At 41.8% G+C, this 20,080-nt stretch overlaps 1 protein-coding gene across 3 annotated transcripts in view; it reads left to right on the forward strand.

The window, feature by feature from the left end:
* Positions 1-20,080, forward strand: part of MAMDC2 (MAM domain containing 2) — a 92,353-nt gene that overhangs the window by 46,791 nt on the left and 25,482 nt on the right. For all 3 annotated transcript variants that reach the window (XR_010588631.1, XM_005297779.5, XM_005297778.5), the window contains exons 6-9: positions 4,523-4,779; positions 6,665-6,758; positions 9,975-10,121; positions 12,296-12,561. Coding sequence is in view for 2 of the 3 variants with exons in the window: in XM_005297779.5 (XP_005297836.2) it covers positions 4,523-4,779; positions 6,665-6,758; positions 9,975-10,121; positions 12,296-12,561 (764 nt within the window). In the remaining variant the exon portion in view is untranslated. The remainder of the gene's footprint in view (positions 1-4,522; positions 4,780-6,664; positions 6,759-9,974; positions 10,122-12,295; positions 12,562-20,080) is intronic.

Below are 20,080 nucleotides of genomic sequence, written 5' to 3' on the forward strand. Positions count from 1 at the left end.
GCAAATAATATTGTGGTAAATAATATGCTGCAAAGGAAGGGCTGTGCTTTAAGAGAAAATTAGGAGGCCAAGTCCTTGCTACTCATAATTCCCCTTTTTGCCACTCCTCCTGAGGCTACTTCCTTCAGATCTAGGCTGAGGGGGACAGAAAGGCGGTGTAAAGGCCAGCTATTCTCCATTTCTTTCCTAGATTGTGTTTCACCTACTCTCTGAGGTATTTACACTTTCTTTCTCAAACTTTCTCTCTTTCTCAAACTTGCTCTCTTTATATTTCCCCTCATCTACTTCTTAATATTGTATGTGACTGGAAAAAAAGTCCATTTATTTTTCATTCCAACACTTTCCTGTTCTAAGTTTCTCACATTGGAATGTGGGAGTCACATGGCTTGAGATAGTTAAAACAAGAATGGACAAAGTATTGGAGAAATCCTGCATTGGCAGATGGAGAATGGGCTAGATGACTTAATAGGTATTTCCCATCACTAACATCTATGATTCTAAAAGCTTTAATCCTGTTTCTTCTTTCTCATTAAGTTCTTGTCTTCTTCATCATTTTGTCTCATTCCCATCATTCTTTTGGGTCTGTTTTACTTTCAGTGGTCAGGTAACTTTCATATGTAAGTCCTATTATCACTGATGTGTTACTGTAATCAATTGTATCAGCAGCATTAATAGGAGACTAAACCCCTTTTGTTTGTTCAATGATTTAGGCCCTGATCCTACAAAGATTTTATGCACATACTTAACTTTATGCACTGTGAGCAGTCTGCTTTAAGAGCAGCAGCGGATTTACCATGAAACAAACCGTGCGGTGGCACGGGGCCCCCAAAGACAGGCCCCCCAAAATGCAGGACAAATATCTGACAACCTGCCCCCGAGTCCTGGCTGCCTGCATGCCGTGGCCGATGGCCCCACGCCGCTCCCGGAAGTGGAGGACTGTTGGCACATCTCTGCGTGCCCCTGGCTGGGGCGGGGGAGGCAGCTCCGCAGCAGTGGAGCAGGGCTAAGGCGGCTCCCTGCTCGCTCTGCCTCCCTTCCTCCACGCCGCTTTGCTCCCGGAAGTGGCCGGCATGTCCCTGCAGCCCCCCGGTGGTGTGTGTGTCTCATCGTGCTGCCCCCGCCCTGAGCACCGACTCCACAGCTCCCATTGGCCGGGAACTGTGGCCAATGGGAGCTGCAGGGGCAGTGCCTGCGGGCAGTGGTGCGTGGAGACCCCCTCACCCCCCCCACCTAGGAGCCACTGCTAGAGGGGTGTGTGTCCCGGTCACTTTGAGAGCTGTGCTGCCCAAGGTAAGCACTGCCCCCCTGCCCTGCTCCCGTACCCCAACCCCCTGACCCAGCCCAGAGCCTGTACCCCTCACTCAAACTTCCTCCCAGAGCCCGCACCTCTCACCACCTCCCACACCCCAACCCCCTGCCTCAGCCCAGAGCCTGCACCCCGCTCCCAAACTTCCCCCAAGAACTCACCCACAGCACCCCCCCTGAACTGCAACCCCCTGCCCCAATCAAGGTACCTCACCTTTATTTTCATTTACTTCCCATTACTTATAATATAGGAGGAGGATGAAGAAAAATGGGGGGGGGATAAGAGAGAATGTTCTTTTTCATGGCTGGGTCCTGAGGGGGGGACCCCAAAAATGAAGCTGCGCACAGGGCCCCACTAACTCTAAATCCGCCACTGTTTAAGAGCAGTCTGCTCACAGTGTGTGGAACTAAGCATGTGTATAAGTCTTTGAAATATCAGGCCTTAAGTATCACTCTCATGGCAACTTTTCCTCATTTTGTATTGTGCTCCTTTACTCTAGTCTCATGTTCCGTTCATATTTTACATTCCACTCTTCACCCAGTCCAGACTTGAGCAGATGTAAGGGCCTTATAGCTTACTGAAAGAACAGCAAATTGCTACAAACTTTTTTTTAATGAAAAGTTAGAAGTCTGAATTGCTTTTGATATGAAAAAAACTTCTACTTGGACACTGCTTTGTAAATATTAGACATATAGTTTGTGAAGCAGTTGCCTCAGACATATAAAAGATGTGTTTTCCTTTTTAAACATACAAGGAACTTGGCATTGGGAAAAAAGTTCACTTTCCTCTCTCAATGGTAAGAAAGACTCCTAAGATCTAATTCTCCTTAAAACTGTATGTATTACCAAAAGTTCTGTTCAGCAGGTATTAGGAATTATACCAGGCTGAGTGGCCATTTCTAAGTGGGCTGTGCTGAACATATGAATATGTATTTTCCATATGGATTTGGCCCAAAATTCAGAAAACAAGTGAATGTCTTATACATAGCTCCAAGAACTAGTAGCCTGGTAAATGGTTCCTGCTCTAAATAAATGCCCCTTACAAGGGGAACAAGACCAAGCTATCTGTTGTCACCACTTTTATTGGTTGTAACATTAGACTAGAGGAGACTGCTGCATTTTGCAACAGCTTTAGTCTCTGGATGAATTTAAGATGTAACCCCAATGAGATTTGCAGGTCTTCAGCACTTCTGAAAATCAGGCACAAGGTATCTTGAGTTGAGCATTGAAAAACTGAGGCACACAAAATTAGCAAACTCTTCTGCAAATTTTTTACACTATAATAGCAAAGACAGGGCAGACTTTTTAGTTCCTTGTTGAAAAAGTTAACAAAAATTTTCTGAACTCTTTATAACATGATTGTTGTACTCTGTAGTCAGTTTAAGAAAAAAGAAAGCACCCACAATTATATCTAGGACAAAGCTGTTATACATTTACAAATACTAAAAGAACTCATTGTCCGGATTTTAAAATTATGGTACATGACAACATGCTGCAAATTATAGAAACCTTTTCATCCTTGTAATGCTGACCCATACATATTCCAAGCATTTGCTTACCATTGATACTGAATGGAAGAATTCAGTGAGCAGAAAGCATAGGGAATGAAACACAACTCAGTTATATGTCATTGACTTAGATGGGGTTAGAAGGCTTTTATTTCTTTAACTTAACTAGGGATCTGTTCTTGTAGGTCATAGAACACAAAGCACTTTAAAGGCTTAGAGGATCCTTCAGATCTCTCCTCGTAAATAAAACTTATGCAGTAGATGCCTTTTCTTCACCACTTTGCTCGAAGTGTCTCTTTTACACTATAATAGCAAAGACAGGGCAGACTTTTTAGTTCCTTGTTGATATTACAGGAAAGAAGTTGAGGGCATTCTAAGGGAAGCAATAGGCAAGACTTATAATTCAGATCTTAAACAATGTGAAGTGAATGACAAAACAAGAAACCAGGAAATTAAAAGTGATGGATGACACCTCCTTAACTCATGCCGCTGTGCCTTTCACCCCCACTCCCACAATTGTATGAGTTGAGTACAGAGTATCAGACTAACACTGCTTGGCCCCCAGACAGCTAAACAATTGGTAACTAATTTAACTTGAGTTTAATATGTTACACTTTCACTAGCCTACACTTGGTGACTCATTGTTGAGAATCTTTCACCATTTGTGCATGAGCTTGCCACAGTGAAAATTAAGCTTGACAACTGGTAACACTGCCTGGAAACAATGAAGCACCAAAAATGCCCTCAGCCAACTGCAGTCGAAATGAAACCTAGGTTGGGAGGGTGGTGGTGAGGCAGGAACTTGCCAGACTAGTAAAAGAGGCAGTGACGGCCAAGTTAGCCCTTCTCGTAGTCCAAGATGAAGTGGTCAACAGCTAAAGCTTCCAAGTTCATAAAATATCAGCTAATTATTTAGGCTACAGAGATGAGGAACCTCCCCAGCAACAAGTTTATACAAACCAACACACAAAGCTTAAAATTTTAACTCTGAAATAGCCCCCTTCAATCTGCTGAGCAAAATGTTTCCATTATAAACCTCATCTCTAATCAGTATATATTATTTGATGTCCTATAACTGTGCCAGCTCTGGGTGTACATCAGAGACAGAGAAAGAGAGAATGTAAATATACACGTAGGCATACGCACACGCAGTTCAGATAAACAGAAATACATATAAAGGGTCAAAGTCTCAGCTGGTGTAAATCAGCATAAATCCACTGAAGTCAATGTAGCTATCTCATCATGTGTGTGCAGGAAGTAACCTACTTATTCAATTCTAATCTGACTGGAAGATGGTAAGTATCTGTCCTATGAATCTTTTCATTTGTGGGTTTGGAGAGCAGATTTTTTCAATCTAAGGTAAAATTGAAGATTTAAATGATTCGAGACGGCAACAGGTAAAGGTTGCAATTGGCTTATTTACCTCTGGAATCCCAGTCTCACAAAATCACAACCCACCAATATGCTATTCATAGGACTGTGCAGAAGAAGAAGAGGGGAGAAGAGAAAGGGAGGCAACATTTGTAATTTGTCAAGTGAAGAGAGTATTACTACTATTAGCATTTCTATGGGGGCCCTCACAGTAGTTATCCAATGTGTATGATGTAGATGAACAGCATATCAAATTTCTGCACATCTATTGATACATCTATTTAATTGTCATTTGCACCATTATATATATTCAAGGGTTTTTTATATATATATTTTAGGTCACTACATGTATGTGGACTCTATTTATGTCAAGCATTTCCAAGAAGTGGCCCAGCTGGTCTCACCTAAGACAACAACCCCCATGTCTGGCTGCTTATCCTTTTATTACCAACTTCGGCAGGAGAGCGGCATTGTTTTTACTCTCTATATGAGAGATATAAATGGCTTTTATGAAGAGATCTGGAAAATAGACAGTACAATGAATAGAGACTGGAGTTTAGCAGAGGTTGATTTTGATGCACCATACCCAATGGAGGTAAGACAATCAAATGCCTGTGCAGTATAGCTATATCTTCCACAGTTTGCATTTCAGTTCCATATGTCAGTGCTGCTCACGTACTGCTTCTTCTCTACTATGTCATAAAATCAAATAGAACTGGGGTTCTCAAACTGGGGGTCGGGACCCTTCAGGGGGTCACGAGGTTATTATATGGGGAGTCATGAGTTGTCAACCTCCACCCCAAGCCCCGCTTTGCCTCCTGCATTTATAATGGTGTTAAATATATTTAAAAGTGTTTTTAATTTATAAGGGGGGTCGCACTCAGAGGCTTGCTTTATGAAAGGGGTCACTAGTAAAAAAGTTTGAGAGCCACTGATATAGAACATGTGTATCCCTGTCATCATGTCTCTTACCTCCAGAGAGCCTCCTAGTGTTCAGGTGTGGCATTGCAGGGATTGTCTCAGTCTAGCACCCCCTTTTGTTGGTTTGTTATGTATGGCCTAGTCCTCCTACCAGGTCTCTGTTCAGTTCATTCCCCTTCTGGGGTTAATAGAACAGTCCCCAAAATAGGAAACTCAAAGTCCATATCCTGGCCTCTATCTGGTGCTTGATATTCTTGGCTTCTTTTATCTTTGTTGCCTGAGTTTCCCCTCTTGGTCTAGGGAAGAGATAGGAGAACACTGTTTGCCCTCTCCTCTGGATTCCAGCCTGGGGACCTTATTTAGGCAGTTAAGGACTGTTCCTTCAATCCCACACCATTTCCCCTTTACTTCACACATCAGCGTCCTCATAAGATCAGCAGGCTCTGTTGTACCTGCATTGACTCTGTGATTCCTCACAGCTTCTTCTGGGACTAGCTTGGGAGGCATCTTCTACAAGCCAGTCTCAGTTCCTCTCTGCAGCAGACGAACTGTACTGCTAGCAATTCTTTGCTCCTTTCTTCAAGGCAGTCAGTAGCTCTCTCCTATGAACAGGAGTTCCCCTCAGCCCTCTCCGTGGAGCTGGGTGTGTCCCTCACGCCTCTTGCCATAGATTAGTAAGTACAAGGCCTTGTGCCAGCTCCTCTCAGCTGAACACTGAACACCTTTCCTAGTAAGCCTTCCAGTCTGGAGGGTTCGTCAGGCTAGACTTCTGCTGTCAGTATCTCCCTGCTCTGCTGGAAGAGGAAGCCTTTATACTGCCCCCCTTCTCCTAACCCCTTCCTTGCCCTGCCCTCTCTGCAGGATTTGGGCCTTTAAAGGTACAGTCTTCTGATTCCTTCCCTAAGCACCATTTATTCCAAGGACTCTTAGGTCTCTACATGTATCTTTTGAACTCTTCTGAACATTTAAAGGGCCAAGATAAGTGGTAGGGCTGACCAATAGGCACTGTTGCCCTCTATCGTGGCCTACCCCATTGCAATTTCATTTGAAAATAAATGCACTTTTAAAAGTTGTGGTAGCTAATGCACCCGAGTGTACTCTCTGGGCTGTATTATTCCTTTCCCCTGTTCAGATGGGATGCCTCCAGCATCCACAGCTTAGATCTTACTCCTCCACAACCCCCCTTAACCGAACTCTGTCTCTCAAAGCTAAAATTGAGCTCTATATTATTATTATAAATCTCAAGGATATCCAAAAGAAATATCAAGTAGAAGGTGTTGTTTATTCTTTGCTGACTCTTGATGCTTCACCGAATGGGAAGAAGATTCCATTCCTGACTCCCCACCCCCGGCCTTGGAATGTTCATGTGCATGGACCAGGATTTGACTCGCAGTGTTCGGTGATATAACTGCTTTAATCCCAATACCTGCACTATCCTCTCAAAGAGTTTTGTAGTTTTTCTAGGTAATCTGATCAGAATTCCAGACGGTGAAGCTGTGTTAACACATTGTAATGACATACACAATAGATCTGTAATAAATTGCCATTTATTTTTTCAGGTTATTTTTGAAGTTGCTTTCAATAGTGCCAAGGGAGGCTACATTGCTCTTGATGACATTTCTTTCTCTCCAGATTATTGCAGCAATCAGACAGGTATGAATTCTTTTGGGTATTTACTTTCCATAGTTTTTCTCCCTTCCTCTGACTCCTTTTATCAGTCTGTAGATTTCAGTGCTTGGAATATATTATAGTGACATTCAAATACTAGCCTATTCAATTTAGCAATGCCACTGGGTTCCTCCTCCTTTTAAGAAATAAAATGGGATTGTAGAATAAATGATACATGCAGATCAGAAGTGAAGGTAATTTACCCTTTGTAGAGTGCTTTGAGATCAGATGATGAAAAGCACTATATATGAACTAGGTATTATATTATTATTATTATTATTAGCCATTGAAACAACGTACTTAGGGATATGGTGGATTGTCCATCATATGAAGTCTTGAATTCAGGACTGGATATTGTTCTAAAAGGTGTGTTATAACGCAAACAGAAGTGATGGGCTTGATGAAGAAATTACTAGGTTGGGTTTTATGACCTGAGGTATGCAGGAAGTCAGACTAGATTATCATAATAGTCCCTTCTGACTTTAAAAACTGTGAATCTGTAGATCACCAGAGCTTCAAAACTAAAGCACAACATTTTAAATTTTGAGTAGGAATAAAGAAGATTATTTTACCTGATGTTGATAAATCTGGAGAGGATTCAGGGAAGAGCCACACGAATGATTAAAGGATTGGAAAACATGCTTCTAGTGATAGACTGAACTTGTTGAGTCTATTTAGCTTAAAAAAGAGGTTAACAGGTAACTTGACCACAGTCTGTAAGTGCCTTCAAGGGGAGCAAATATTTGATAATGGGCTCTTCTATCTAGCAGACAAAAATATAACAAGATAATGACTGAAAGTTGAAGCTAGACAAATTCAGACCAGAAATAATTTTTTATCAGTTAGGGTAATTAACCATTGGAACCATTTACTAAGGGTTGTGGTGGATTCTCCATCACTGACTATTTTAAAATCAAGATTGGATGTTTTTCTAAAAAATATGATCTAGTTCAGACAGGAATTATTTAGAGGAATTTCTATGGCCTGTGTTAGACAGAAGGTCAGACTTCTGGCCTTGGAATCTATGAACGTTTTTACAACATATTTACAGAATGTCATTCATTTGGGCAATTGATCCAAAATAGAATGGTCTACCCTTCCTTCCAAACAAGTTGCATGCTCCATGCTGCAACTGGAATGCTAGTTGGAATGCTGCGATTCTATCTCCCTCAGGTTAAACAAATTACCACAGAGGCTGAAGCTGGTACAGCATGCCTCTGAGGGAGCGTGGGATTGGGACAAGTGCCCAAAATTAAATAAACAAGTTGCCATGGTGGGAGGAGGCCACAGGTGACTGGCAAGAGCTGTATCCTTCCCACAGTGATTAACACTGGGACATGTCCTATCCTTCCACGTGCCTGGTACGCCATTTCAGAGTTGTAAATCAGAAGATACCTTTTGGGGTCATGTGGCCTACTCACTTCCCTCAGTTGATGGAGTGACTAGCTGCCTCTGAGAGGGGAGTTCTGTCAGGATTTTATTAGGTTTCCACAACAACAGAACTAAGCTGGAGCCACATGATTGTTGTTGCGGGGCGGTTAGGGCCAGGATTCAGCCCTTGGCAGTTACAGTGTCTGTCCCTGGACTAGCCAAATACTATTTAGTTTGAATGTTGCTTTTCATTGCTAAGTAACATTCTAACAAAATGATTAATGATTTCCTATCAAACCTTTGGTCACAATTTTGAAATCTTATGAAATGGGAAGAAAAAAAAACATTTTGTACTGATCTAGTGGGAAACAGTTTCTTCCTTTTTTACCTCTGTACATGGTCTCTGCAGACTTTATCTGCACAGCTTAAAGATGCATTCTGTGGAGGGCATGAGACTGAGATCCCAGATGTGTTGCTAATCTACCAGTCTTGGTTTATTGAATGTAGTTTTTGTATCACTATTTTCTCTCCTCCTGTTCTGTGCTTGGGATTTATGTATTTTGATTTCTTGATTTATGTTTGCAATAATGTTGCGCTTTGATTCATTTATTACTTATGCTGTAACGTATTGTCCTTTTCTATTTTAACTTTCAGATGTTGTTTATTTGATGGGCTAAATACAGTCTGTTACCTCTTTAGAACACAACAGTTTATTCTAAATATCCTGACGCAAACTCTTATCTACTGTAAGTGCGTGGAACTCTAGGTTGTCAGTAGTGCTACATCCACTTACACCAGGTCTGATTTTGGCCTATTAAGTTTTTCTGTGTGAGAAATTCATGCCAGTAATTTCCTTGGTGTTTTGTTGAAATATGTTCAGTTACGTTTTAACACTTCAGTCTTGTCAGCAATTCCCATATTTCCATCTTTAGTTGCTTTGAGTACTTCTGAAATTGCATTCTCTTTCTGCTTGGCTTTAGTGGTTCTTTGCCTCCAGCTGTCCAGGAGACTGTATGTGTCGGCTCCATCTGAAATCTTTTGTTGTACAATAATGACATTAAGTTTGATGATTTTTTTTCTAGGAGTCCTGATTCAAAAGTGCACAAATATTAGCTCAGGTCTTCAAAAATCTACCAGCCACCCACTAGTCAGAGGACTAAACTTACTAGCCACTGGCTGATTCAAAAGATGGGGCCTTGCTTTTCAGGCCAATGCCCTAATGAAAAGCTGAGTTCAATCAGCACCCAGAGTCAGGGTGCAGTTTCTTTCAAAGTGCTGTTCTTGTACCTTGTTTGACACCTCCATCTTTCACAGCTGGCTCATAGGTGTCTGTTAAATTTAAAGCCACCATAGTCCTATTTGTCTGCTGGAAAGGAGGAGGAGCACTTACTTTCTGTTTTTCCTTTCTACTCAGGGTCTTCCAGCTGTTGTAAGGAGTAGCATCTCCAAAACATTAACCCTCCCTTGCCCTCCTAGCTGCTGCAATAGGGTTGGTTGCTGATGGGGCTAGTCTGTTTTCAGTCTTCTGTGGCTTGGGAAAACCATGAGCAGTACTAGAAGCATGAAAGCTATATACCTGAAGACTCAGGAAGATAGCACTGCATTGATTTACATGTGGTTCACATCCAGAAGGTTATCTTTACAACTACATGGGCTAGAACCTTTGTGTGTGTGTGTGTGTGTGTGTCTGCTTGTCTTCTGCAATACACTCAATTACTAGTCATGAACAAACAGAGATAAAACAGAATACATTTTGGCATTATTGTTCTTCAAATACTTATGCATATTACCGTGTACTCCTCCTAGCAGAGCATGTTTATCTTTTTGCAGGATTTTCTTTCAATCCTGCTGAGGCAAGCTGCAATTTTGAGGAAGATCTGTGTAATTTTTATCAGGATCACAAGGATGGCCCTGGCTGGAGCAGAGTGAAAGTAAAGCCTAATGCGTATAGGACAGGTGATCACACTACTGGATTAGGTAAATCAAAAGTTCTTTTAACTGGAAAAGTCCAACTAGATGTGAAGGTTAAATTACTCTTTAATCCAGAACAGACTATGCAATTGACATACTGCTCTGCATTGGGGGTAGGGCAGAGAGATGCTGCCCCAGAGGGAACTCTGTAACCCAAGAACCTGTTAGTGCCAGCTGGTAAAGGGGCACAGAGGGGGTGCATAGAGAGTACAGGTGTCTCCTGAGTCTGTCGTGTACATTCTGTTTCACCAGAGAGTGTCATGTGCATCCTTTAATAAATGGTTATGTCATACTGATCCTCAGAATTGTTGCAAGATGTCTGTACAGATGATAGTTAAAGAGTTGTGTATATGTACTGAAAATATATTTTAACATCTGTCACAACCAAAGAGAAAAACAGGTTTTCTTCCAGAGTGGAGGTAAGATGCATATCTGTCGAAATGTAAATTAAGCATTGTAAGCCAAGACAATAGAAGCCCCGTTTACATAGAGAGTCAACAGAAAAGGAGCAAAAATGAAAAAAAAACAAGCTATGGGGGTTAGCCTAGCTGTGTGCAAAGAAAATGGACGTGGGGTGGGGATATATGCAGGAGGCAAGGAAGACACCCATTTATCCTGCATCTAGGAAGTAATCAGGCAGTGTGATTACATTCATAAAAATGGGATCTCAACCAGACTTGGTGGAAAATGATGCAAAGGACATTTGGGGTGAGATAAATTTATTTAGACAGAAGGTAGTCTCTTAAAGTAAGCTTAGTCTATAGGGATCGTGTTATGATTTGTTTTATATGTAACCCTTCTGTTTCCATTATCCTCACTCACTGTCTCTTAAACCTTGATCGTTGATAATAAACTGATGATTGTTTTCACTACAAATATATCTCAGTGCTGTGGTATTATACAAGAACTGATCCTGAGTTGACTCAAACAAGCTGGTATGTACCCTGTCCTCTTGGGGAGAGCAAACCTGATGTTTCTTGGAGTGTGGTGACCCCTACAGGGGAACACTTTGAAGGGGCTTGGGGACTGGGGTACACCTATCGTTAACCTGCAAGGCAAAGTAGGAGTTGCCATAACCTAGAAGATAGCTAACAGACTGAGGTATCAGGGAGTTGGCACCTAGTTAAGCACAAACAAGTGTCCCTCTTGCTGGAGGCAGGGTGGTTGTAAGGTGACTCTCAGTTGTGGGCACCCCGAGAACCGTCCCAAGCTCCCAGTCATATAGAAGGAGCATGCAAACTGCACCGTCCTTGTGAAGGTCCTAAAAGGGACTATGATTGTGCCTGGCCTTTGCACTTCAGGAGGGGAGGATCCTTGTGCACTCCCATCACTATACCCTCACAAGTGCCAGGAAAAACCTTGCCCTTTCTCTATGGAAATATAGGGCCGGATCCTCAGATGATATAAATCAATGCAGCTACATTCAAGTCAATAGGTCAACACCAATTTATGCCCAATGAGGATCTGTCCCATACTGTTTTTCAAAGCATGCAATGAACTACTTGTAGAAATTTATAATAGTCAGGAGTTTTGCGTAACTTTTTTAATAAGGAGAGGTGTTAGACACATGAATATAAACTCTATTCAAGCATCCTGCTGATTAAAAAAGCAAGAATTGCATGCCAGTAGTGCTCTTACCTCTCCAAGGCAGGGGCTCAGGATATCTGATTGTTTTGGGAATCTCCTTTACATTGTGGTTTCTGACACTGCTCATATAGAACCTTTTGTGTAGCATTCACCACTATTCAATCATAGCTACCAGAGAGGCTTGCAATTTCTGTATGAACTATCCAGTGAGGACCTGGCAGTGAATAAAGTGCCAAGTGCCCTAGCATTACCTCTTCCGATAAGGGAGTGGTAGCCCTGAAATTGAGTCAGGCTGCCAATGGAGCCAGCAGGATGCTATAAAATTGAGGGGTTTTTTAAGGTAATTCTACAAAGTGTTGATCTCTAGTGAAGACTGGAATCTGGCCATGTGCAGTCTTAAATTTGTAACGGCAGGGAGTTTATTTAGGATTTTGATTTGAGCACTACAAACTACAAATATATAATTTATTAACCTGCTAGTGGAAACTCTCATTAGCACCAAAATCTGCTGAAATGACTAAAGCTTCTTTTACCTGTGAATAGGCTTTGTGGATTGTTTATTAGAAAGACTCAATAATTGCACTGTTTCACAGGTTATTACTTGCTGGCGAACACAAAGTTTACCTCACAGCCTGGGTACATTGGACGTCTGTATGGCCCCTTGCTGCCAGGAAACTTGCAGTATTGTCTGCGGTTTTATTATGCCATTTATGGATTTTTCAAAATGAGCGACACCCTGACTGTTTATATCTTTGAGGAGAATCATGTGGTTCAAGAGAAAATCTGGTCTGTCTTGGAATCCCCAAAGGGAGTCTGGACTCAAGCTGAAATCACCTTCAAAAAGCCTATGCCTTGCAAGGTAACAACCAGCATTTCTTCTGTGTTTGTTTTTTTCAAAGGTGTAGATGGAGATTTTTCATTCACTTCCCTTCTAGAGGGAATGTTAATCATCTTTGGCCCAACACTGCAAGGTGCTGAGAGTCTTCAGCTTCCAGTGAAGTCAATGATGGAGTGGAGGGCAATCAGCTTGCAGCAGATGGTCAGAATCTTAGGGCACTTGTTAGCAGGCTTATCCTACCATTATTATTTGTTTGTATTGAGGTTGTGCCTCCAGGCCATCATCAAGGATCAGTGCCCCATTATGTTAGGCACGTTACATACGGATAATGAAGAGATAATCCCTGCCCCAAGAAGTTTGCCATCTGAGTAATCCTGGTGCTCACTTTATTCCAGAGGATATTAGTCTGTGAGTTACAGCTATAGCTGTGTGCAACTCGGTGGATTTGATTCTCATGGGCTCCATGTACATATACTTTTAGTTTTGCTTCATGGGGTATGGCGGGGCGACTCCTCACCAGCACGGTGCCTCCTGCTGGTCATCCTGGGAATTAGCTCTTCCAGCCCGGTGTCTGCAGGCCGGTGTCTCACCTGCCGCTGGCCCCCATGTCCCTCCCAGACCCCGGTGCCCCTTTATCTTGGGGTGCTGTCCCCTGGCAGTGCCCCACGTTCTGGGTCTCCCCTCCCAGGGGAACCCCCACCCTCTATCCCCACCTACTGCCAGTCTCCATCTAACCCCCGCTCCCTGGGGCAGACAGCAGTCTGTAAACCACTCATCATTGGCAAAGTGGGTTGGACCAGCTGCCTCCGCCTATTCCCAGATTACACTTTTGTAGCCCCAGTACCTTTCACAGGCCCTTTTTAGCAAGGCCTAAAGCCTGGGGTTTTACCAGGCTGGAGCTCCTTCTGCACTTCCCTTCCCCAGCACTGCTCCACCTCAGGTACCCTTCTCAGCTCCCTGGCAGCTAGGTCCTTCTCTCTCAGAAGCTAGAGAGAGATTCTCTTCTGAGCTTCTGGCCCACAGCCCTTTTATAGGGCCAGCTATGGCCTGATTGGGGCATGGCCCCCAACTGTGGCTGCTTTTTCCAGCCACAGCCCTCTCCCGGGCTGCTTTAGCCCCTTCAGGGCCGCTAGAAGGGGGTTTGCAGCTGCCATTCTCATTTTCAAGATTTAACAAGCCCAAAACCTCGAAAGCAAAAATTTCTTCTCAAACTGCTGAATTTGTCTTAGTTTCTTAGTCAAAACTACCAAGTTTCAACCTGAACCCAGAAATCAGTCCAAGTTCACAGACATTGGTGAAGGTTTTGTGGAATCTGGTTGGAGTTTGTACCAAAAATAGGTGAATTAACAAAGTTTTACTCAGAACCATCCACACCAACTCTCAAGCAGGTCATCACGCTCCTTCTACTACTTTTCTTTCCCCCCCCCCCAACATTAATTTGACTTAGATAATCAAAATCAGCCTAGAAGTCATTGCATCAGTTATCACGGCTCCTCTCTTGGGGTTTGTCTACACAACAGCAGGGAGGTGTAATTTCCAGCACTGGGAGGCATATGCACACTAGCTCTGCTCAAGCTAGTATGTTAAATAGCAACGTGGCCCTGGTGACAGCTCGGGATAGCCACCTGAGTGTGTACACAGGGGTTCAGGTGGGATTCTACTCAGGTGACTAGCTCAAGTTACTGACCGTGTCACCACGGCTGCCCTGCTATATTTAGAGAGCTAGCTCAAAAAGAGCTAGCATATATATGTCTGCCCAAGCTCTGAATCACATCTCCCAGCTGTAGTGTAGACATACCCTTGGAACGTCATTGCAAATGGTGCAAAGGATTTTGGGACACACTTCAGGAGGACCAGTTACGAGCGGCTGAATGTTGGATTACGGTATGAAAAAGATGGATGACACTCTGTTTTAAATTTTGAGAGTTTGATAGTAAACTTAAACAATGTTAATGCCTGATGCTTCTACAAGTGACCAGTAGTAGAAGGGAATTGAACTTCAGGAACAGTATGATAATGCAGAAGGAGACAGAGACAGGCAGTCATAGATCCTGACCTACATTAATACTTTTACAGAGCTCCTTAAAACTTTAAGAGGTTGTGGTAGAGACTTGAAAATTTGACAAGATGAGATGCTGCTGTTTGAACCCTAAGATGGTCCTGTCTTCACAAGTCTGCCACATGGTATTGCCATTCTTTTTAGCAAACAGTCAATTTAATTCAATATAGTAGCCCTGAATACGTGTGTGGATGGGGGAGGGCGGTATGTGTGGCACACACACACAGTGACTATGCCCAATTTCATATGTGGGCTCCAATCCCAGACAGGCACAAAGACAGAGACATCTGCTGTATGCACCTACTAAATATCAGTTTGAGTGCCCAAATGCAGGATTTCATGGGCTAACTTTGCTGATATTTTGAGGCCTCAGATTTCCTTGACTCCAGCCAATCTAATTTTAGGTCTGGGAACTTTACAGAAACCACAGTGGTGATATTGCACTCCCCATGCAATAGATGAGAACAGTACCCTGCTGATTGGCACCAGTATATCTGTCAGTGTGCTAATATGTCCATTCTCCTGACAAGTAGCATATAGAATTGCTCGTGATTGGCTCCATTGCTTTCTGTGATTGGCTCTGCTCCTTTCTTTGAGTGATACTGTGGGGTAGCTTTGTGTAACTGCATAAGAGACCCCTCAGGGCATAAGTGCCGAGTATTGAGAGGATGTGTTTTGCTACTACTCTTGTTCAAGGTACATACCAGTCTGTAAAACGTGTCTGTGAGGAGACATGGGCTATAGTTCCTTCAATATGTTGATGACACCCAACTTTCTTTCATTTATCTGACCAGGCTAGTGTGATAGAATGATGTGTATGTAACTGGGGCCTGGATTAAAGCTAACTGGCTGTGGCTTCAAGCAGACAAGACTAAAGTGACGTTAGATGACGGGGAAGAAACTATAAGATTTGGTGTGGGTTATATTAATGCTCTTAATTGAGGGAGCAAGCTGCCATTTGTTATGCAGGTTTGCAGTGCAAGGGTCTTGTGACAGGTGAAGCCAGCATAGTTTTTTCAATCTGCACTAGATGATTAGGGGTATGCCCATGTCTTTCAGATGCAGATCTTGCTACAATCATTTCTGTCTTTGCTCCCCTGAGAGTTGAGTACTGCAATGCACTATCCATGTTATCAGACCCAGAGTAGAATGGCTTCCCTCCTGGAGAGATCACAAGCTCTACAAAAGCATAGAGGAATATTCTGCATTGAAATCTGCCTATTGTGAAACTTTCTACATAGGTTTTTAGCTCTGATACTAACAAAGGGTCTGGTCCAGTAAATCTTTACCTGAGTAGTTCCTTCCTCTGCGAACAGTCCCATTAACCACTCGCATGGGATTACTTCAACTACTTATGTGACTAAAAGAGTGCAGATTTGATTCTTTAGTGCTGTTAGTACAATTGCTTCAAATGAGAGCTAAAAATTACTACTGTGCATGTGTGAAACCCCAACAAAAACATACACTGGACAGATTTTGAAGCTCAGCCATTTCTGAGTTATGCGTAAACTAACCAGCATCTTAAAACATTCCTACAACGCGAAAATGGTTTGGTTTTTTTTCCACCTTCCTATAGTTAAACAATGGCTAACGGTATTTATTTTGTTTAAACTTTCTAGGAAAAATTTCTCCTTGGGCTGAGACCAAGCACACCCCAAAAGAAGAATTAAAAAAAATAAAAATAAAATAAAATCTTATGAACATGTGAAAAGGGGTTTTTACACTGAAAGTCTCAACCTTAACTACAGAGTAGCAGGCTCTGTTAGGTGACTGCTATAATTGCAAAGTCACAATAAATAGTAATGAGATTCTTGTATGCAATTTCAGATTAATATGGAAAACAATGCAAAAATTCCAGGAGATATATTTCAAATGTGTGATGGGAAAATGGCTCTGATAAAAATTTTCCTAGGACAATGGAAGAAATATATATTCCCAGTTTGATTTCTTTTAATATATGATTTATCTGGAAAATCTTTAGAAACTCGTTTGATTTTTTTAAAAAAAATTGTTTGGAAAGTTTAGTAATTAATGCATTTTAAAACCTTGTAAAAACTTGATTAGCAAATAAATAACCAAAATGCAGTTTGTGTGTATAATTTCCAGGATGTCTGTAGGCAGGAGCAGACTGGTTGAGAGGCGATCAAGGGAGTATTCCTATCTTCTGTTGGACCTCTTGAAACCTGCAGGGGGTGGGAGAAACCCAATGTGCAATTGAAGGCGGAGGCTCGTTGGCCTCCTGGCATGTCTTAGGAGTCTCACTCAGTCGCTGCCCGGAGAGGTTTTGGGTTTAGATTTACATAGGGACACATCTCTCTGGAAGGGAAAGGACTAGAGACTTACTTTTTTTAAAACGAAACCTTGGATCTTCAGCAGTTCTTTGATGTTCTGTATTCAGCTCAGTAGAGCAGTATTACATGTTCAGAAGTTAATGACTTCCAAAACTAGACTTGTAATCAGCTAAATTTTTATACTGTGCCGTAGGTCTCAGCAGTGTTAGTCCTGTAAACTTAAGGTTTATTTCTCTCTGTTTTCTCTGTGTTACTTACACACACACACACACACACACGACTTTCTGAGCTGTGGAGAATAACTACTTTGAGGGTGTCCTAATTTAGGAACTCTTTATCCAATTTATTTAAAATTGCGAAAAAACCCTACCTGAGTGTAGACTCAGCCTACTCATTTTAAGGCTGATGTGACTTTTTTGTTGTTGGGAAGGCAAAATTGGGCTTATAGTGGAAACTAAGTTGCAAGCTTAATGATGCAGTAGTTGTCATTGCTGCATAAGTAACGACAAACAGAATATCTTAATTGTATAATGAATCCACTGTTCTCTCTATGGCCATATATAGTTTTACAAATTCTTGATTAGACAAATAGCATATTGAAGACAATATCTATATTGCCTTCACAAGGCATATATGTATACATGTGTGTATAAATATATATTACACACTCAAAACTACATTAAAAGAACTTTAATAAGGTTGCAAAGTCAAATACTCAAAAGTTAGAAAATGCCAGAATTAAGGTTGCCTCTGCAAGCTTAATTTGGCCTCCTTATGCATATGTATTATGAGAGTCTTAATTACACAATCACATACTATTTCTTTTGACAGGACCCCTGCCTCACTCAGGACACACGATGGATGGTGCTCATTTACTGAGCAGCTATTCAATATTTTGTTCTTTGTTGTTCAGTGGATGGCCCCAGGCCTCACTTACTGGAAACTATTCAAAGCCTGCTATGAAGACAGAATTATTAATTTCCTCATGGGATTTTCTATGGTGCTCATCACTATAGCATCTGAGTGCTTCACAAACTTTAATGACTTTATTTTCATAACACCCTTGTGAGACGAGGGGATATTATTATCCCCATTTCATAGATGGCAAACTAAGGCACCGAGAGATTAAGGTCAAATGTATCCATTAAATTTGGATGCCCAATTTGAGACCCTAAGACCTGATTTTTCAGAGTACTTACATTACATAGCACTTTATGTATTCAAAGCACAGCTCCAATTGACTTCAGCTGCTGCTGTGAGTGCTCAGCACTTTTACAAGTTAGGCATCCAGAAAATGAGGAACACACAATTAGTGACCACCTGTGATAAGTCTGGTTTAAGTGATTCCTCAACATCACACAGGAACTCTGTGTTAGAGGAAAGAATAGAATCCAGTTCTCCGGGGCAGTATTCAACTGCCTTACCCACACACCTTCTAGTTTCTGCAACAAACCAAGCAGGGGCCCCACAGACGTCATTTTCCTTTACTATACAATCCTGATTCATTCCCAGAGCAACTCCATTCTATGCACTGGATGATGCAGGGGTCATCCCGTGTGTCATCAAGTAATTAAAGACTGTACTATAATGCAGACACACAAGAAGGCTAAATTAAGGTGGTATAGGCACCTTAATTCTGGCATTTCCTAACTTTTGAGTGGTAGGCTTTGAAACCTTTTACTGCTCTTTTTACACAATTTATGTGTATAATTTCCTAGTTTTTATAAAAAGCAAACTGAAGAAACAAACTCCATTATGTGGCATCATATGGACATACACGGTCATCAGCAGGGATGGAACTTCTAGATCCATCACACAGACTTCTGCCATTTGAACTAACAGATTAACTGATAACAATAGGTGGTTATCTTCTGTGTGGACCAGCTCTAGAGGAGGATTAGGCACACACTTTGCCAGTAGATTTTCAGATATTTGCTGACAGCAGAGGAATGGTGAGACACAGGAATCTTGGTTTCCATTCCAGGCTATGGAGGAAAGTACTTTGTGGGGTATAGACTCTCTTTTGGCCCTTCCCCCCAAGTATGTGATCCCTTCTGGCGCATCCCCTCCAGCCTGTCCACATCTGCCTTGTCTCTTCCTCATCCATAAGTCCTTGTCCCAGCCTCTACTCCTCAGGCTTCTCATTCTAGTCCCAGTCTTCTTTCCCAGCAAGTCCCACCCTCACCCCTCCGGACTCCCCATTCCAATCTTTCCCTCTCTCCCATACCCAGTCTTCTTGCCCAGCCAGTCCCCAAAACCTGGCAGGGAAAATTTCAGCCCAAATGGTTAGAGTTTGGCAAAGTTATAAACAACTGAAAACAGGGTCTTGTCTTATGGGAGATGGGCAATCTTAAGCACTGTGACTAGCTCTGCATATTTTATTTATAAAATATATCATAGTGGATGCATATATATGTTTTTGAGACAGAACAAGTCTAGACTGAAAAGTAAGAACTTTTAAATGTGCATGGTAATTTGCTTGATCAAGCTTTTGGTTGACGGCTGTTACTTAGTAGGTTGGCTAAATAAGTATCTGTGGAAATAGCAAACACTCTGGTGATGTAATCTCTTGGATGCCCCTTAATGGCAAATAAAGTCAGAGACTCAGATCTTTATACTGTTCCTTTCTTTGGTCAGAGAATCTTGAAAGTTATAAAACTCCTATTGCCAGAAAATGATAGTTACAAAACTTCTGATTGCATATTTCCTTCATCTTTCTCCTCACTATAAGGAATGATGTATGGTTCAAACATTAGTCCCCAAAACTTTTAAGGTACATTTTGAGATTTTTCTGATTAATTCTGGGGACAAAGTGGTATTTGTCTGTTGAAGCTTGTGACACTTTTGTGTCTCACACTAATAAAAGACTCTCTACTTTTGAGGATCCTGGTTTGTATAATTTTTAAAGGTTCTTTTTGAATTAGCAAACTGGAGTCTGGGAGCAGTTTGCTGGCTTGAATTCTGTGAGCCGGAGACTTGCTGCTGTCCAGAAGGCATTAATGTGGCATTTTGAAAGTACTATGCCAAATGTTAGATGGTTATGAATCACCCAAGCAAGTCATAAATTCTAATATACATACTTCAAATAGAATACGAAGCTTACGTTGAATAATGTTAACAGATGGAGCTGTTTGGATTCTTTGAAATGCATTTCATTTTATTGAAATTGACTCCAAATCTGTTATCTCAG

The sequence above is a fragment of the Chrysemys picta genome, chromosome 6 (assembly GCF_011386835.1).
Source record: "Chrysemys picta bellii isolate R12L10 chromosome 6, ASM1138683v2, whole genome shotgun sequence".
In the NCBI taxonomy this organism is placed as follows: Eukaryota; Metazoa; Chordata; order Testudines; family Emydidae; genus Chrysemys; species Chrysemys picta.